Raw genomic sequence first — 21,605 nt, forward strand, 5'->3', positions numbered from 1 at the left:
AACTAGACACACAATCCTCTTGTGCACCACACTTGCCATCTTGTTTGAAGCAGGCTGTTGACAGCCCCCATTCATATATGCACACGCTATGTTGCTACTCAGGCAACAGCCAATCATCTAAATAACATTTACGGAACAATGAGTGTTGACCTGAAAGCCTGCCTGTCACATTTCAGAGGTATTTTTCCACAGAGGTGGGTTTCAATCTGGCTGTATTCAAAACATAAGCCCTCTTCACTTGCCCTTTCCAGGGATTGAGGCTGCTAGAGAAGAGCACTGACAAAACCCATCAATACGGTGACTCTGTTGGAGCTAGAGATAAACGCTTGTGCTGAGCATCAGAGCCTATAAGGCCATGCCATGCTAAAGTGAGAGGGGTCAAAGGGGTTTAGATTGAAAATTCTAAGTGCCATTTCTCTAGCTCACTCTCTTTTTGTACAACTGCCACATTTCTCAGTCTATTTCTCCCTCTTTTCCACTTTTTTGCCTCCACAGAGGCAGGTACCTTTCCCATCTGATGTTGTTAAAGACTAGCTGACTACATGCCTATTAAAACACATATGCCCAGCACTGAATTAGACTCATCTCTGACTTTGACTTTATTGATCCTGTGGTAAAAGCCCCAATTAAGGCTTTAGCCTATTGATGAGCTTCCAATCAAGGAAAAAGCCCCTTTATTTTCAGGCTCACTTGGGAAAAATTGTGTAGCATAAGGCTTTGCCTTTAAGCCTTGCAGAACACTGCAAAGTCTGCAAACTTTCAGCTGTTGACACAGCAGCAGAAGATTGAAGATGATGATGAAATATTGCGCTGGATGGGCATGGATACTCCAGCCTAGAGAGGCTTGCCTCTATGTGGACTTGCATCACCTAACAAAGCAGAATCAAGTGCCAGGAGTCCTGGCAGAAGCCAGAAGAAAAGGACTGTAAACAGCCAAAGAGGTAGATGAGTGAGGAAAAACAATCTCAAGGTCATGGTCAAGTCATGACAGGGGTCTTTAACAGATACAAGGCAAAAAGGGGAAAAAAAAAACAACGATAACATCTCTTTGCTTTTGGTTCATGATATGCTGCTTCTCTTGGGCTTCGTTGCTCCAGGTTAGACTCAAAAGTGTACTTTTCATGACAGTAGCCTAAATCAACTAACAGACTTAAATCCGTGGAGGGAGACGCAGAACATTTCTGTGTTAATTATGTAAATTTAAACAGCTTAGCAACTCAAGATGCAAGAGAAGTGCAATCCAATTATATGAGCCAGCCAGAGGAAGATAAAGAGGAGAGAGAGAGAGAAGACTGATTAAACCCAACTACCAGGTTGAGGCTGCCATTTTAGAACAAGACTGTATCAGGAATCTCTGTTCACTCCCTCACACGGTGTGTGTGTGTGGGTCAGTGTATGAACATTTAAACATAGTACAGCATCTCAGTGCTACAATCTGAACCTATTGGCATATGTTTTATATTGGCAAACCCTTATGAGATGCAATGTGTTTTCCCCTTCACAGAACTGAAGCTGTACTGTAGAGAATGCAGCTAGGCCTATAAAGGGCCACGATCCCTGGAAGAATATGAGGCATCATAAATCTAATTTGATGCTGAACACTAAGGGATGCTGAGAGCCAATAATGTCAATACAGACGGGGCTGAAGGCAATTGACTGCAGTGCGTGCGCCTGTTTGGCGGACACAGATTCTTGATTGATACAGATTACAGCAAAATGCAGAAGGGAGGGAAAGGATGAGATGAGCGAGGGATAAATGGATGGAATGGAAAGATACAGATGATCATGCATGCTATCTTTAATAAAGAAGAGAAAGTAGGAAAGGGAGAAAAACAGCTGCCAGAAAGAAAGAAAAAAGAAAGCAAGAGAGAGTGAGAGACAGGTAGCAAGTGAAAGAGAGAGACAGAGATAGTGCAGTGGAATACATCAAAGAGTTGCTTGAGTGGGCTGCTTGGTTACTGAGCAGTACAGATGCAGTATGTATAGCATAATAATAGACTACTTTGTCTGCAGTGGCACCAAGTGATTCTTAGGATGCACTAACACACAATTCAAATGAAAACTATTTCGGATGAATATTCTTAAATTGTCCTTGAGACATAAAATACTGCCATCTCATGTACAATGTCATGCTACAATGTTTTCAACACAAGTGCTACACATGGTCTTTGAACCCTTGCTGACAAAGTCTCAGAATGCTCAGTTTGGTGCTTCCAAATGTCTTCAGGAAGGCTACTAATCTCAGCAATAATCCAATGGTCCTGGTTTAAATTGTGGGGTTCATCAAGGATCAACATTAAGTCCACTTTAACACTAAAAGGGGAATGCAAACATAGCACAATTTCCTTGTTACAGCTTACCAGTTCTCTAAGAACCTTAAGTCTCTCAATGTCCAATTTTTTTTATCCAGTATATGTGTACAACACAATCTTTAGCTTTAATTAGACTTCTGCAATCACTGGCAACATGCCAACAGGTGTCATGATCTCTGACGGCCATCTTCCTCTGTAGGACACTAGGGCTGGATATATGGATTAATAACAACAAACTCGGACAATAACTTCTTTTTCAACCATCATGGGAACACAAATGAAGACAAGATTGCCAATTAACTCTTGATGACCTCTGAAGATACAACTCACACCACACCATGTTTGGGACAAAGGAGCTAATCAACAGTGCAAAAATATAAGTATAGGAAGACGTGACCTACCATGGCCCCCACGTGTAAGGAAGGGCATCCTGTTGATAGCAATGGGCACAGTGCCATGTTTGTTGTGAAAATGGTGGACATGGTGAGTCGTACTGAGACTGGACGAGACTCTAGCCGAAACAGCAGGACCGGGGAAAGCTAGTAAAGACAATGACAGAACCAGTCGACACAGACTGGCCCAAAACGCCCGGGGTGGTGCTGAGGGTGGGGACTGCGGGGTGAGTACCAATCCGCTCACCAGAACAACTGCCCCAAGGGCGGATGGAGAGAGGGGTGGAACTTCCATGCCCTGCCTCCTCACACGACAGAAACAGGAAGACATATCAGACCAATCCAGGATCCATGATTCATAGATTCCCTTTGAGGAGGGAATACTTCAGAGATCAGCAGCAAAATAGGAGATCCTATCTGAAAGAAATTCCTTAAAAAGACAAAAAACACACATACAGTAGAAGAAGAAAAAAATCCACCCAAAAACAGAGGAAGAATCCAGTTTCTTGTGGTCCAGCTGTCACAATCCACCGATGGCACGATTCAATTCCTTATTCCTCTGGAATGTTCTGTAGCTCTGGAAAAAGAAAATCCTCTCCAAAAAAAGTCCAGAATGGTAACAATAGGAAACACAAGAGAACAACATTAAAAGAAGGCAATTAGATAACAGAACCTACAGTGCAGTGTTCAGTCATCCAAAGCCAATATTAAGGAGAAAATAAATGCATTCATAGACACCCTTTAATTCTCATTCATCTATGTTTAAAGCCAGATAAGTGATATTTTTATGTCGGAACTCTGTGTGGCTAAAACCCTATGTGGTTTCGTCCGAACGATCCTCAGGCTTGAGATGATGTTACAGAGACTTCCCATCAAAATTCTGACCCATAGCCAGCGTGCAAGAGGCGGATTCCTCCTGGAGTAATTCACCAAAAAATAAATATGAAAATGACAATAAAGAAAACCAGAGAACAAGGGGAAAATAAGGAAGGCTGAGAAAAAAAGAGATCAGATGTGAGATGACGGAGGAGCAGTCGAATCTGGCTTGCAGGGTTTCAGTTCTCCAGAGGAACGCAAAGTCTGCAGCAGGGAAGAGCAGAGCCGAGTGAATGAGAGAGAACGAGCGTTTAAAAAAAACAGCGAGAAGTAACTTCTCTCAGAAACGCAGAGCCTCTACACTTTTCCACAGGGACTTGGGTCCGGACAGTTGACAGAACAGACAAAAAGACAAGGACAAGGAGAGCGTCCGGGCGTCTCTTTCTTTCTCTCCTCTCCGGCAGCTTGGCATCACAGCATAGCAGGAAAACAAGCTGTGTCCCTGAAGCCTTTTTTTCCCCTCCTGATCTCCTTCCCTTTGTTTTTCCACACCCCAGATGGGCTTAATTTCCTCTGAGGGCACGTTTTCCTTCAGTTTGCGTGTTTGTAGTCGTTGCTTGGCAGAAGCTGCGTGGATGTAGCGGTAGTCCAGGTGCAGGATGCTGCTGATAGTGCTGCTGCTGCTGCCTATGATGTTCCGAACAGTAACACATTCATTCTAACGGGAAAGAAGAGACAGCATCCTTCTCGAGAACGCTGCTGTGAGAATGCTGCGAGCGTGAACGAGAAGGGACGGCAATGAGAGGCAGACAGAGAGAGAGAGACACAGAGAGAGAGAGGGTGAGAGAGAGAGAGAAAGAAAGAGAGAGAGAGAGAGAGAGAGAGAGAGTGAGAGAGAGAGAGAGAGAGAGAGAGAGAGAGAGAGAAAGGGACAGAGCAGGAGAAAAAGTGTGGCAGTGCTAAAGCCGTATCCAGCATGTGTGCTGCTCTCTTCTCCTGAGAACATTCAGCCTCAGACTGTGATAGATAGAGCCATGGAGAGAGGTGGGGGGAGAGAGAGAGAGAGACATTGAGAGGGGTAGGGAGGGAGAGAGAGACATTGAGAGGGGGAGGGAAGGAGGGACAGAAAATGAGAGGGAGCCAGAGCGGAGGGGGTGACAGGCACCCTAGCTTGCTTATACACACACATACAAACATTTGGGTATACCACATAAAAACCACCAGCACGCACAAAAGCCACAGATGAAAACCATGTAAAACATTCTGATTCCACAGACGGCATGCTGAGGGTGAATGGTCTATCACTAACTACAGATAAATATTACTGAAAAACTGTTATTCCTTCTTTCACATATATTTATTTATGATTAATTGATTCCTCAAAAAACAAAACAAAAAAAAAAACAAATGAGTGACCTTTTTTCCTCATCACTATGACTATGCACTGCTTCAGGTTTATCTTCCCCTCTTCCATTTTCTCCCCCTCTCTTTTCTCTACGTCCTATCTAAACATTTTTGGTAACATTTTATTTTCAGGAACACATGTTGGGATTGCACAGTGTTTAACAATAAATGATCTTAAACATCAGAGTTAAAGTTTAACTACTAATTCAGCAACCCTGAAGGTTGGTGTGCAGACTGTTGGTCACATAGCAACACAGACAACACTCTCACCTAGCTAGTAGCTAATGAAAAGGAAAAGAGAAAGATTTAAGATGAAAACATAATTTGGAGATGGAAGGAATTACTCGCATTTTTACACACTCAGCTAATTTCCTCTGTTTAAGCTGCAACAAGAAACAGTTAAACACTAAAAAAGTCATGAACTCAGTTTCTTGTTCAAATTTTCTCACTCCACCTTAAATGGTGCCTGCTGGCTATAGTTGAGCTAAAACTTAAAGTAAGTCTGCATTAGCACATACTGAGACATATTTACACAGATGTTTGTTGCCTTAGAGTTGATATGAGGTTAATAAGTCCCTAATACTTAAAGAGGTATTCTTTATTCTAAAATGTAATTTTTGTCATCACCAATTAGATGCTAAAATGTGCTAAACATATTTCCAGTAATTCAATTTACAGCACAGATTTAACACATATTCATGTTATCCTGGTTAGCAAAACATTAAATACTTTACTGATCTGTCAGTATGCATTCCATACAAGAGTTCAATTGCTAAAACTGCATTTTAGAATATAAAACACATCTTGAAGTATTAGTGACATATTCATCTCTTCTTAGCTCTAACCCTAGTCTAATCTGGGCTTTACTGCACAAAGAATGAGGCCTTATAAACCTCCAATGTGCGTTCTTCAAAATATAGTAATACTGGTTTTCCATACCATGCTTGTCCATATGCTCATATTAGGAAGAGTTTGAAGGGAGGTGAAAGATGGAGGGAGACTGCATACCTGATAAATCACACCTGATAGAGATTTCAGCAGGGACCACCTCACAGGTTTAAAGAATGAGAGTGAAAAATGGGCAAACAGGAAAAAAAAAGCCTGCACTACTCATCTCCCTTGGCAATGGGATAGGGGGGCAGTCCATTACTCAAGGCCAGGAGGGAGAGAAACAAACGCCACTGAGCCATCCCATCAAAGTGCTATGTATAAGATAACCAGATACGATGACTTGAATAGAACCTCTTGGGACAGCACCCGAAACAAAGAGAATGAAAAAGTAGATGGGTAGAGCAGCCTTTTCGACATGCTGGTTATGGGCAACAGTTCTTCAGCCCAGCACAAAGGAAGTATAGCATGACTCAATGTTTGTCTGCAGTGGAATGACAAACTGACCTGCTAAGGACCAGACAATGAAATGACATGGGGAGCAAGAGGGCGTCGCCCGCCACCAAACCTGTGGCATTATCTTGCAGCCAGACGCACAGGTTGGCCTGGACAGGGAAAGAATGTATGCTGAAGTGTAAGAGGGTATGCCAGCAGTCATCAGCCCTGCAGCCATATCGGCCAAAACACATGGACCGCTGTAGGGCTTCACTTTAAAAGGGAAGTGTCTTGATTTGTATTCAAAATCAGTCTGAAAAAGAGCATAAAGTTGAAAAATATATATCAATCACAGATTAGATTAGAATTAGTGTACTGGTGCTTTTGCAAAGTGTAGATCCTGAGAAAAAGAAAGAAAGAGAGAAAGAAAGAGAGAATGAAAGAAAGAAAGAGATAGATAGATAGATAGATAGATAGATAGATAGATAGATAGATAGATACTTTATTGATCTCGAAAGAAATTTAGCATAAATTTTGCAAAAGACTTTCTACATATTGCTCATATAGACCTTAAATACTAAGAGCAGACTTAATGACAAAAATAAACATCACTAGTCCTGCAGAATGAGATAATATCTTGCACTGTATTTCAAAATGTAGGTGCTACACAGATCAAAATGTAGGTGTCTCCTGTCTATGAATAACACTGACATTTAAAAAGGACTGCATGAAGTGTGGGTGGGTACAGATACAGTGGACATCTTTCAGCAATTCCTTTTACTTAATAATAGCAATGTAAAAATCTTACAGAGAATTTCTTCTGACTTAACAAATCCAAAAAAGCCAAAGGACACATTTTAGACCTAAACAAGGACAGATGGTGAAATTTCAACATTCATGGGTGCAAGAAAAACTGTATTTTTTGAGAGCAATGGTCAACATGAGCCAGCAGTCTCTTATGAGTAAAGAACAGATATCCAGTGTGTGTTTTAAACTTAGGCCCTTATGCAATATCTTCCATTCATAATGTTCAAGCATAAGTACTGCCCATGGAGAAAGAAAACTGCAAAGTTATAGTCAGTATGGGGAGTTTAATGTGGAAAAAAAGACTTACTGAGAAGATTAATTGTCTGCTTACGGTAGCACTGCAGGGAGTGAAAACATTAGTAAAGATGCCGTTTAGACCATAGTTAAATTGCTCTGTTCATTTACTAATTCCCATATTCAGCTTGAAGGAACTTTTGTAATTAACATCTATTGGCTTTGTGTAAGCAAAAATGTAATGCTGCCACACACACACACACACACACACCCACACACACTCGCTCACCAACTCAGCTACCATTGAGAGTATGTGAACGGCTGGCTAGCTAATCACTAAGTGAATTACAAGGCAGGGAGACAAATGACGGTGGTGATAGCATCACGGCTACATCTGCACTAGCCGCAGTAGTGCAGTGTCAGGTTTCAAACTCACCAAAGGGAGGCAGACGTTCCGGGACTGCCAAGTCGGAGTCTAATCTGTATTACTGGATAAGGAGGAATATGGCTAATAATGCGGGAACATGCAGCAGGAAGTAATTGGAGCTGTCTAGCCTATGTGAGCCTATTTTGCTCCTTATTTCTCCTGCCGTCTCAGACGTCTTAATCAACAAGGCCAATAATGCTATCTCTATCAGAAAAGACAAGGGAGGGGGTGGGTGTAACCTATATTAATCACACTGCCATCCCACTGTCCCAACAATAAGACACTTTTCGATGTTGTAACACAGGCAGATCATTAACCCTTTTATTCCCATGGCGGGTTTAATTAGTTACCCATCAGCTTTATTGCCAAACTGAGAACATGACCGCCTACAGGAGGCAAATTACACCAAGATCAAGTGCAGGGAGTGAATATCACTTGCTTCAGGGATTTGTCATATGGAAAGGATGGCATTTATAAGCATTGCTTCTGATCTGTTAAATCCTCATTTTTTGTCTCTTATCATGAGCAATCCATCCATCTATCCCTCCACTCATCTATCCATCCATCATCCTTGTCTTGAGACTCAGCTGCCAGGCTACCCCTTCCAGCTGTAGACCCAGCTGTTTGTGGCAGATGTGCCCAAATTCACACACCTCACCCTGGGCTGGCAGATGAGAGGAAGCCCCTTCCCTGAAGCTGTGGGAAAAGGGTCACTAAATCACACTGCAGAACAAGACACCAACGAGAGCTGTCACTGTGGGTGTTAAAACACTAAATAATAACGAAACAAAGTGGAGCACCGGGATGTATGAAGCATTTTAAGAACAATATGCCTAATATATAACGTTCACTGCCTTAACAGATGTCTAAATATTTTTAAACTTTTAAATCGTCACAGTAACATGTTTCAGTTTATGAACACTCATATCACTTCATCCTGCTGACTAGTGGTGTAATGTAGAGAGACTCTTACCTCAGCAAGGTTTTTATGTGAACTTCAACCAGAAGGTAGATAAGATGATATCAACTTGCTGCCCAAATACAAAATTAGCTGCCTAAAACAGCTGAATGTTGTTGTAGCATTTGAGGCATTCAAGTTATCGACACAGTGTGACTTTATATACAAGTTGGCTGCATGCTTCAGCAGTAATATGCTACACAGATGAATTGGCTAGCTAATATAATAACCCTAGATGTGCTCACCCAACTCGAACAAAAAAACAAGCAATTTCTTCACAGCTGCTAATGGGAGGGTGACTTCCACTTAAAGCAGCGTTACTATTCTGTTTGTTCTAGTAGAATGATTACAGATGTTTGGGAGATGCAAGCTGTGTCATCACAGAAATATTCCTGATACAATGACAATTAACATTCAGATGTCGGCTGACAATATCTTTGCTGTGCTCCACCAAATTACCACAGCGCAAGTGTATGCTGCCATGCTATACAGTCAATGTCTATGACGTACATGGAATAGCATAACTGGCTTAATGACTCAGTGGTTACTCACTACGCATTGAACACATGCTTGGGAATCTATTAGATTTCTTGTATTCTAAATAATATTACATGCAGAGTACTAGCTGATACTGACACACAGGCTTAACAGAAGAGATCCTTTTTTAGTAATGCAACCAAAACAGAACTGGAGAGCAGGCTGCTGAGGTTTGCTGCAAACTGGCAGTTCAGTTGGATAAAGCAATGCAGGCTTTAATCTTCTCTATGGGACGAAAAAAGGAAGCCTATTTCGACAAGGGTGTTAGACGTATCCTGAATGAGAAATGAAGCCTTCAGAACAAAAGGGAGAGAGAGGGAGGGGCAGAAAGAGAGAGAGAAAGAGAGAGAGCGCACAATGAAAAGTGCAAAGATTCAAAGATGCTGAATCACATTTAATTTACCTGCTGCCAGGGGACATATGAGTAGAAACTGCCTCTGACTACTGAATAGAGAGAGAAAGGGTGAGAGAGAAAACAAAGGACAACAAAAATGCAGGAGAAGAGCACATCTCCCTTGACTGACAAAAAAGTAGCAAAAAGTTGGAAGCCTTCTCTTGTATGAATGCTGGAAGCTGGGCATTGTAAAAGTCTAGGGTTCATCAAGATTAACTAAGTTCAACCTGCCACCTGTCACACAAAATAGAGAAGTTTAAATATCTCAGAAGATTGCAGAAGGTGCACCTGCAGATGGGTTTATAAAGTTATATGCCTGCTGTGATATGATAAATACTTTATCTGGCTTGAGACTTGCAGAAATGTATTCCTACAGTGGGCTGTTTGGATGCAGATGTTGAAGCACCAGGGATGTGAAAGATGTTTGAATTTTTTGAGCAGAGAAGAAACTGAGCTGCACAAAGAAAACCACCAGATTTATAGCCTTACTCAGGCATCATTCTGAGCAGATTTTGCCTCTTAAAAAACACTTAGACACACCTAACCCAAGACGCTGGTCCTTTCACAGCCCACAAATTGTTCAAACATTTCTTTAACCTTGGGTTTTGTGTAAAGGCGCTATATAAGTTCAACTTATTATTTAACAGAATCCTGTTTATAAGTTATAATTTACCTTTTCCTAGAAACTCAGTCCAGCCCCACTCTTGATTTTCTCTTTCTATTTCTTCAGAGATTAAATAATACTCACTGTGCAAGTGGAACAGCCAAAAAACCCTCTACCAATTTGCCCCTTGAGGCAAAAAAACCCTTTCTCTGGCCTTTGAGAGGTAAATAAAAACTTCTCAATATAATCACCAAGAATGGAAAGGCAAAGAAGAATAGGGCTTTTAAACAGAGCTGTTGATGGAGATCTATATAAGCCCCTGGCATACCAATTCAGCTGAGCAGTAAAACACAAGCATTCTGTTGTTGGCAGCCAGCTTTATAACTTTGAAAAAATTGACATGCCAGATGAACCAATGTGGACGGATGAAAAGACTCTAGGTGAGTGTAAACTGGAGAGATGGGGAGAACATTTATCAAGTTACATGCCAGAGTGAAAAAAAGGGAGAATCAAAGGGGGATTCCAGAACAGTATGTAGGAGGGAGAACATTCCAGAGAAATGTGATTGGGGAGAACATTCTAGAGAAATGTTATTGGGGAGAACATTCTAGAGAAATGTGATTGGGGAGAACATTCTAGAGAAATGTGATTGGGGAGAACATTCTAGAGAAATGTGATTGGGGAGAACATTCTAGAGAAATGTGATTGGGGAGAACATTCTAAAGAAATGTGATTGGGGAGAACATTCTAGGCAGTGTCAAAGTGGGGAGAAGATTCTAGAGAAATGTTATTGGGGAGAAGATTCTAGAGAAATGTGATTGGGGAGAACATTCTAGAGAAATGTGATTGGGGAGAACATTCTAGGCAGTGTCAAAGTGGGGACAACATTCTAGGCAGTGTCAAAGTGGGGAGAAGATTCTAGAGAAATGTTATTGGGGAGAACATTCTAGAGAAATGTGATTGGGGAGAACATTCTAGAGAAATGTGATTGGGGAGAACATTCTAGGCAGTGTCAAAGTGGGGACAACATTCTAGGCAGTGTCAAAGTGGGGAGAACATTCTAGAGAAATGTTATTGGGGAGAACATTCTAGAGGAATGTTATTGGGGAGAACATTATAGAGAAATGTTATTGGGGAGAACAATCTAGGCAGTGTCAAAGTGGGGACAACATTGGGGAGAAGATTCTAGAGAAATGTTATTGGGGAGAACATTCTAGAGAAATGTGATTGGGGAGAACATTCTAGAGAAATGTGATTGGGGAGAACATTCTAGGCAGTGTCAAAGTGGGGAGAAGATTCTAGAGAAATGTTATTGGGGAGAACATTCTAGAGAAATGTTATTGGGTAGAACATTCTAGAGAAATGTTATTGGGGAGAACATTCTAAAGAAATGTGATTGGGGAGAACATTCTAGGCAGTGTCAAAGTGGGGAGAAGATTCTAGAGAAATGTTATTGGGGAGAACATTCTAGAGAAATGTGATTGGGGAGAACATTCTAGAGAAATGTGATTGGGGAGAACATTCTAGGCAGTGTCAAAGTGGGGACAACATTCTAGGCAGTGTCAAAGTGGGGAGAACATTCTAGAGAAATGTGATTGGGGAGAACATTCTAGAGAAATGTGATTGGGGAGAACATTCTAGGCAGTGTCAAAGTGGGGACAACATTCTAGGCAGTGTCAAAGTGGGGAGAACATTCTAGAGAAATGTTATTGGGGAGAACATTCTAGAGAAATGTTATTGGGGAGAACATTATAGAGAAATGTTATTGGGGAGAACATTCTAGGCAGTGTCAAAGTGGGGACAACATTGGGGAGAACATTCTAGAGAAATGTGATTGGGGAGAACATTCTAGGCAGTGTCAAAGTGGGAAGAACATTCTAGAACATTGTGACAACAATCAGTCAGGTAATGCATACCTTCCCAATGTCTGGGTTATTTGTTGAGATTTGTGGGTGTGGAAGAATTTGTGATTTCTTCTGGCAGACCTGACACAGTGATGGGGCAAAAATTCCCTGAACGAGCTACAACGGTCACTTAAGGTTGACAGCTGCCTTTTCACAAGTGTCAACCTCAGTTTCATGCTCATCATCCACACGCCTACTCACGTCTTTCCATGGCAGGGCACATGCCAGTGGCTGTGTGACGTTCTGAGAGGTTTGTTGTTTGTTGTCTTGTTTTTGATGTTTTTAAAGCCAGTACAAAGGAGATGGCGTGTGTGCATTTGTGCATGCATGTGTATGCCCACTTTTGCTTCTGAAGGCATATTTTTATGTTTCTGGGAATGCTCTTTTCTCTGAAAATGGTTATTAGTTAAAAGAACATTCTCTATTGACTTTTAAGGTCAATTCTGTCTCTACATATCCATGCACACTATTTACATTCTATAAATACCGATTGGATCTGACCATTTTATAAGTGATAACTGTGTGCACTTAGTAATATTAAGTAGTAAAAATATTTCTCTCTGGCTGAGCAAGATCAAATTCTTTATATATATTTTCATGTTTGGAATGCTTTATGTCTGATTTTTATGTTAGAGTGGGCTCTCTGGGAGTGCTTATGTCTGATATTAGTGATACACAAGGATCGTCCCAATACAGCTCAGTTAAAAAAGCTGTTGCTAATAGAAAATGAAAACTAACAGCCACCAGTTAGCATTATGCAAATGACATTGCAAGTCTCAATAAACTGGAAAGAAATTGTCTGAGTCTTTAAGCAGATCATTTTTGTTTAGTCTCATTCTTTGGGCATTGTAGGTCCAACATGGCCTCAACATAATGAACCTTTATTATTGAACCGAACTGAAGCGCTACATGAAAATAACATAGCATTTGAAGGAAAGAGGAAAAACTATTTTAGACATTTGGCTAGTATGTGGTCCGTAGTTTGTACAGCAAGTTATCCAGCTAGCTAGCATAATAGCTATTGCAGGTAAAGTTTTAAGGTTTTTGTGGCCTGCCACATGCACAAAGACAGTCAAAGGGGCACTAAATAGGACTCAACAAGTAGGCTTGTTCGGGCAGCACGGTGGCGCGCTGTCGCCTCACAGCGAGGAGGGCCTGGGTTCGATTACCCGGCCGGGTGACCGGGGTCCTCTCTGTGTGGAGTTTGCATGTTCTCCCCGTGTCTGCGTGGGCTTCCTCCCACAGTCCAAAGACATGCATTCAGGCCAATTGGACATGCTAAATTGCCCCTGGGTGTGTGTGTGTGTGAGTGACTGTTTGTGTCTGTCTGTCTGCCCTGCGATGGACTGGTGACCTGTCCAGGGTGTATCCTGCCTTCTGGCTGATGACCACTGGGATAGGCTCCAGCACCCCCCGCGACCCTGAGGGAGAATGTGCATATGAAAGTATGTATGTGCATATGAAACACCTTGATTCACACGCTGATGCGTGTGTCTCTTGCTGGGTTTTCCCTCCGGTCCCTAGTCCAGCACCACAGTTTCAAACGTGATCTATCTGACTTACTAAAACTGAAGCTAAAACAGCAACTGTGCTAGCACACCTGCTATCTAACTACATGTTAGCCAACTGTTTCCATTTTTTTTGCCTCTTTCTTTTAAACCCCACATTTAATACATGTGGTACTTTGTTCTGTCCATCAGTCTGAAGGCTTGTTATTGGAAGCTGTTTCAAACCTGATGCTGCAGCGAGCTGCATAAAAACGGCACTGCAGTATGCCTGTACATGATCATAGCAAAACTGACAGGCAAAGTTACACATGGCTGGAAACCAAAAGTTTCATTCAGTTACCTCATTGAAGTTGGTGATCCTAATTTAAATAGGTTTTGCTAATGTTTTTCTCATGCTGATATTTCATAAGACAAGTCTCAAGTATGAGTCGAGATGCAAGTCAATCTTTGTCCATCTTTGGTGTTAGCTACATTCGTATGTTGGGTAAGCATTAGGGGAAGGACAGAACACTTAGACATGATAGTGTATTCAAACGTGAGTGTGTGTGTATGTGTGTCTGCATGCGACATGATATCCAGCCTTAGCTGTAGTATTAGAAAATCCCTATCTGTCTCTTACAGGGATGTCTGCTTCACCTGTGTCACAACCTGACAAAAGGTGGCTGACACACTGGCAGTTAGCTAAAAGGATTACACAAACACACCTGTGCTCAACAGCCGAGCTTTAACCGTCACACACACACACACATTTTCAAGATCAATCCCATTTGGTATACCTGCTTGGGTAGGACACCGTGGACTAGATGAGGTGAAACTGGGGACATTACAGAAAAAAAGCTCTGATGAGGTAGAAAACCAATCACTCACAATGTGCTGATGGAGGCTCTGCTACTTGCTCAAAATGAGCCTGAAAAATGATGAAGGTAAAAAATTATGTGAAAGTCATAGAGGACACAAAGACAGAGAAAGAAAGAGAAACAGGATAATGAATACAAAAACTAAGGAAAATGGGTAACTATATTTTAGAGAGCGCAGTATGGCTGCACAATATATTGCTTTTTAACTGTTATTGTGATACTGTCCTGCCAGCTCTCCAACCAGTCAGAGTTCCCAAGATGATTCACATGTGCTTTGAACTTATTACAAGGCAATATAATTGCAATACTAGTATGTTGATGCTGTCTGTAACATACAGCTGTACTGTGATGACAAGCAAGAGAAGAACAAAGGCAAAGAACAACAGAGTTTAGGTAAACAAATTAACAAAAAAACAAACAAACAGCAGTGCTGTGCTCTCTCTCTCTCTTTGAGTATAGCAATTTAACCAGTGCAGCCGCCCTGCATCTCTATCATCCTTCTATACTAGCCTCATTAGCACAAAGCCAGCCTGTGACATTGAGTGCTTTGCTTATCTCTGCACCACAGTAAAGAGGTTAAAAGGGTAACTAATGCAGCCTGTCCGTATGGAATATGGGCCTGCCCTGAATGCTTAAAAGATGCCAGGCATTCAGCTATTGATTGATGCTGAGTGGCAATGTGTGGAACAGACTGTACTGTACTATTTAGTGGAGATCGTAAGAAAGACCTTGAGCTTTGGAGATGCAGGTATAATTGAAAGAATAGGGAATTGAATAGGCGCCTGTGATGCACTCAACTAAAATGAAATTCCACAAGATGTACACATCGTAGTTCCGAAGGAATGGCAGTCATGTAGGCTCACAATATATTGTTACAACACAGACTTTTGCAATGTCAGCATCGCCAGGGACAACAATATGTAAACAAGTCTTGAGACAAATCACTAAGTGTTTACTATGTGTGTGCACCGTGAAAAGTTCTAAAACATGCCAGGCTCGTTGATGTTTTGATGAATCAAGGTGCTTATGTCAGGCAGTAAATTTTAATAGTTTTGGTGAAAAATAAGACAGGCCACTTTTTTTAACTGCATCACATTATTATCTCACCCATATTATTTGAATATACTGTAAGCCACATCATAATTGCAATATACAGCAATATAATCACAATATAGTATTCTGTCCATAACACGCAGCTCTAACACCCATGCTAGTACACAGACACCTAGGTGTTCCGACCTCGAGCATTTATCTGTGATCTCAGGGAGGTGGGTTGTTGAGTGGCAGGATGACAGCACAGCTATAATTACTGCTAAGCCCTGCTTCCCTCTGTCTAATGACCAGCAGAGCAAATACCAGTTTGATTTAATTAAAATCAGGAGAAAGTGGCAGACTGCACCGCATTGACTCACTGGAGGCTTACACACAGAGTGCATTATCTAATGAACATCTAAGGAGACACACACAGACATGGCTGACGTGGGACCATATATGTGTCCCAATTGTATTTTGTGTATGTCAGTACCTATATGTAATTATATGCCCTACATGTGTTATACATATCAGGAAAACACTGATACAGGATTGGTGTGCCAATGCCCATATCTGATATTTTTCATGCACATATCAGTCAATGCTGATTCTGATACCTACACATTTATAAAACTGTAGAAATTACTACAGGACTAGATTCACCTAAACTGGCATTACAGAAAATATATTTCTATAGGGTAATAAATGCAGTAAAATGAATGAAATACGGACATTTTAGCACAGAAGCCTAGTGTCACCTACAAAATCAGAGTACAATAAATACATTATCAACTGCTGATTTAAAATATTGGCCAATAAATGAATGTGAATTTCCTAAGCCTCACCCTAAACCTAACCCTAATCCTACCCTCAGTATTCAAAATGAAATGGTTAGGTCCTGTAGGTTAGCTCTGCATTTCTTCCAAACTCTGGGTTTTTGTCCTGAAAAATATACACAAAAAACACACATACATACAGTATCTCCACACGGGACAGAGCACAACCTGTTATTCAAGGTGCGCTCACTAATGACTGTTACAGTGCAGCCACTTGGCAAAATAAATTGTACATTACTTAATCAGTGTTGAAACTATGCTTTTCTCTGAACCTCAATAACAATCAAAAAGTTATTTCTGAGAGTAATTAAAAAACACTACAAGCAATGATTCTGAAGCACGTGCATCATGTGTCTCTGAGGCAGCGTGCCGAAACAGTTATTAATCTTTAGGTGGACATACAAAGAGCCATTTTTCAGACATGCTGTTATGAACAAGCCATGGGCCATCAGTTCAATCAGCATGTGCTCTGGCATTCATCATCACTGAACTCAAAATAGCACTGGTTATAAAAAAAAATACTTGATTCATAAAACAATATGTTTAATCAAGTGCTGGGTGAGAACAAATTCTAGCACTTCATCACACAAAGACCACTAGAAGATTTCTATAGTAGTGCAGCTCGCATATGCAAAAATAAACACAAAAAATATTGCTTTATATTGACCCAACTCAGAAAACAACTGCCATAGTCTTTATATATACTTCATTTTACTTTATTAAGTATACTGCAGCAATATCAATAAGAGTACTTAACTCAAATGATGTGCTCTGAACAGCTTGCAAAAACTGTAAAAAACAAAATAAATGCTTTGATTAAGAGAAAAAGAGCAAGCTTTATTTCTCCTCATGCTACAATTCCCATTGATTTTCCTGTCTTTGAATGGAGAGGAGGAAAGTGCCCTTTTGAAAGAAAGGGGAAAAAAAAACAAACAGAAAACAACACAAAAAAATAAGGGAAAGAGAGAGAGAGAGTGGGAGAGAGAGACCCAAAAAAAGAGAGAGGGAGAACAGCTGGCATGTGTAGCGAGTGAGAGGGGAAATTGAATAGGTTGACATTTTACAGGTAGCAGTGCCAGAGAGTAGTGTCAGGAATGAGGGGATTATGGTGCAAAAAGCGCTCAAATGAGCCCATCAACATCTCTCCATTCACTTCACATACACTGCCAGTGTTACATGTCAACAACTCTCTCTTTATCTCTACACAAACTTCAGCACACAGAGCAGCTAGAGAACAAGCCCCAATGTTTTATGTTTTTATTTAGACTTATAGAGTGATTTCCATATTCACAATGCACAAATTAAATACATCAAGTTTTTAGGCCTCCGAGTACATTAGCCCAATAAGCCCATGTAAGCCCACTGACGATGCACTGAAGCGGTGCACAGTGTATTATAACATTTACTGACTATATATATATATATATATATATATATATATATATATATATGAATGAATGAATGAATGAATATATACACGCACACGCACGCACGCACACACACACATAGAAATCATATGTTTTTCTAACTGGTTGAGGCAGGTCTGCACCTATGTATTGTAATTACAACATACATAAAAGTATTTTGTTGGGGCTATTCCACCTGAACACTAATGCATAAATGAGCATGAATATTTAAAGACAAGTGGATGCGAGTGAACAGGTTAAGAATGGCATTCATCAATTATTCAACAGTTGTAATGCCTTTGATGGGTCTCCAGTTGATGATGTCATAAGAACAGGGGTCTCTGGCTCCCTTTGTTTCAAAACCCCTACTCGACTAACCCTGAGAGAATAGGCTTTTTTCTCTGCTCAAGATGTGTATTTTGTGCATTATACAGAACAGTCATAAAATATATACACATATATATCTTTCTGGGTATAAACATTTGCAATCCCAGATTTTACTGTGGCTATTGTATTCAAAATTAATGACTTTTTTTTCTTTCCTAGTACTAATGCCATTTTATCTGCAAACCACTTGAATGTAAAATGCATGTTTTATTAAGAGATGCAATTACACAACACTATCTTCACTAAGCCATATTAAAGATTTATTTTATTAATCATATAGCGTACTTTCATTTTTGAGTTCATAAGATGACACAAGAAACGATTCATTTAGTGTAATTAAATTCTGACTCATGTGCATTTTCAAAATAAAGCAAACCAATTCAGTTACATCAGATTAACATAGACTTTGATTACACAGTTTAGCATTGTTTTACTTTAAACTCCTAAGTCTCTTATTTTTTTCTGCAGCCAAAAAAGGGGGACAATGTAACAGTTATGTTAGTTAAGTACTAACTAACTTTTACAAACTACTACTACTACTACTACTAGCTCAACTAGTTCTAACAGGTCTAACATCTAACAGTAATCACAATAATGTTAATTATCATTCTTGTCATTTCTTTTTCTCTCGTTAACATTAAAAATTAACAAAAGCATACCATCCTCTTCGGTGCTTGAATGGTGTGAAATGGCCACTTGTAGCTCTGCACCTTTTCAGCGGGCAGAATCATAGAAAGTGACCTAATGACGTTTTCAGCAGAATTGGAATTTCACACAGCCCACAGCAAAACATATCTACAATTAAAAGCAGTTGGACTTTTAATCTGAGAGAACAATAAGTGGCAGACTATGAAAACCCATTAGGTGCACTACAGTTTCCTGTGGCTGGTTATATATTGGTCAGCAAAGTGAATGAGGGCAAGATGAGCAGCAAAAAACACAAGGATGCATCTTGCAGTAAAAGGGCTTGGAGTCTAAATTCATCGCTTAGATTGGCAAATGCAGCAACAGCAGATTTAATGAAATGCACTAAGGTTTTTATCCAAATTAGCTGAACTGTAATATAGAGCACTGGAAGCTATAGAAAAAGTGACCATTCTTCTTTTCTTCTGTCAAGTATTTATAGGTTAAGCAAACTCAATTTAAGCAAATGTTACTGTTGGAGAGATCATTACAAGAAACATTATAAAACTCTTTATCAGAGTCAAAACAAGAAAAAAATGTCTCACAGAAGAAAGAGACATTTGGTGTAAAATGAGACACTTCAGTCTCTTTAACTCAGTGATTCTGTTTTAAGGAGCTCATGAGGACATTCTTGTATCTGTCAAAAACGCACCTCTTACCGCTCAATACAAACAAATGAAATTATTCACTAAAAATATCACAATCCACAGAGAGTTTGCCTTGGTATGGGTGGCCAAATTAGTGGGTTTTCTACCAACAACTTCCATGCAAATTAACACCGGTGCAGCTCTGTAATTAACATATGACCACACCAATATAAACATGTTTTTCAAAATTCTTTTTGTATATCCATTTCCATAAAGTAAAGGGAAACTCTGTTTCCTGCAGCACTGTGTTCATATTCTGACTTATGCTGCAGAATTGACTTCATCACAAAATAATGACTTCATAATATTTGGATTATGGCAAAATAAAAGCTTATGTCAAAATAATGAAGATATTTTTTAAAATAAGTCATTATTTTGTCATAATAGTTAAAAAAAAATTAAGAGGTCAAACCTAAGTCAAGCTGTCTATCTTGTTAAACATGATGGTCATCAGATTTGTGATGGCACAAAATGTCATGCTCATGGACAACACCAGTTCACGGCAGTGTGCAAAAACTCCATTTCTGCAGAAAAAATTTGCCAGTGCTAAATATTTGTTGGAACATAATAAAGGATGCTGATTATGTGATGGTATTCAAAGTATTACATCCTAGATGCATATAAAATTTGTCATGTGGTGAAAAAGGTCCATCACTATCCACAAACTACTATAAACCAGCAAAAAAAAAAATCAATGTGGTTTAAGAGAGATACCAAAACATTCTTGTGAATGTGGCCTTAAACGTCCTCCTCCCTCCATTCTTTAATATTATTTCTTAAAATAGCATCTCAGTAATGGTGCAGACATTTCAGCACTGGCACTGTAATTATTTATTGTGGTGTAAATATGGCCTTGTGTTTATGTGTGTGTGTGTGTGTTGCTCATGGGGTAATCCACTGACGGGGACCACTGTGACCACTGAGACCCACTGCAGGTCTAACAACCTTGAAATTAAAGATGATGTGTAGCTTCCTCAGAGAATGTAGCTTAGCTCCTCTCTCTCTCTCTCTCTCTCTCTCTCTCTCTCTCTCTCTCTGTTTTTTTTTTTTTTTCTTTCTTATGGTGCATAAGTTTGCATAATTGAATTTATAACACCTGGTTACATAACCTCATCCTCCCTCCACAGAGAGAGAGAGAGAGAGAGAGAGAGAGAGACACACGCACAGATGTACACTCCCAGTTTGTATTTCCTGTTTCTCTCTCACACGTACACCCATTTATTTCTTCTTCTACTTTCTCCCTTTCTCCATTTTAATGAAACAGTCATTTAACCAAGATCCTGGAATAACAAAATTCTTACAGTGATCTTTTGATTAAAGATCAAAGTACTCAGATATGATGAACCTCTAAAATTCACTAATGTTCCTAATGTCATTGTTGTTTATATCAGTGAACTTGTACACTGCTGACACTGTTATGTTTCAGGTTCTATTTTTAAACTGTTTTTCCCCATGTCCATAACTTCAACGAACAGGGTAGTGTGTAATCAGCACTGAATAATTATTAAAAGAAAACAGTAATGAACTACTTGTCACTGTACTGTAGATTAATCATAGCAATTCGGCTCAATTCAGCTTGGCTGACTTGATAGTCTACACTATATTCTGCCCTTCTGTATGTATAAAAAAGGTTTGATAATTTTCATAATTGACAAACGTTCTTCCATCAGAAATATGGCTTGTTTATAGTATGCAATAGCTGCTAAACAACCATGTCTTGGAGCAGCATCCTATTAATTATAAGTTGGCACACAAACTATCAGTAGCCATTATTGCATATTCCAACTATCTTGTGTCCAACTACTAAATGTTTTACTTTGTCATGTAACCATGTGCCAGCAAGGCATAATACTGGAGTGCTTAATGAATAAACCTTGACTCTATAAGTGGCCTTTGCTTTAACTGATTACTACTGCTGCAACAATGCTACTGTCCATTAGCACCTTTATGGGATTTGCACTATTAAGGTAGCTTGCAGAGGTGTGGATTCACTTTCAGACATCAGCTTCAATACTACTTACGACAGTCAGATTTTTTATTTCAAAAATGAACAATCCTAATCATTTAATTACTGGGGTACTTCTGGCATTACACTGCTAACCTACCAGGACTTATCACAATTATTACAGTGTTCTG

The 21,605-nt window shown here is 39.9% G+C and overlaps 1 protein-coding gene across 13 annotated transcripts in view; it reads right to left on the minus strand.

The window, feature by feature from the left end:
- The window catches only part of nrxn2b (neurexin 2b), an 863,803-nt gene that overhangs the window by 219,483 nt on the left and 622,715 nt on the right, over positions 1-21,605 (minus strand). The window contains exon 1 of one of the 13 annotated variants that reach the window (XM_037533027.1): positions 2,714-4,514. The exons of 11 other annotated variants lie outside the window; for them this stretch is intronic. In XM_037533027.1, coding sequence (XP_037388924.1) covers positions 2,714-3,035 — 322 coding nt within the window. In that variant the 5' untranslated portion in view covers positions 3,036-4,514. Of the gene's footprint in view, positions 1-2,713; positions 4,515-21,605 lie in introns of those variants that run through there. One more of the 13 variants, XM_037533026.1, reaches the window with a different exon arrangement.

The sequence above is a fragment of the Pygocentrus nattereri genome, chromosome 22, assembly GCF_015220715.1.
Source record: "Pygocentrus nattereri isolate fPygNat1 chromosome 22, fPygNat1.pri, whole genome shotgun sequence".
Classification (NCBI taxonomy): Eukaryota; Metazoa; Chordata; class Actinopteri; order Characiformes; family Serrasalmidae; genus Pygocentrus; species Pygocentrus nattereri.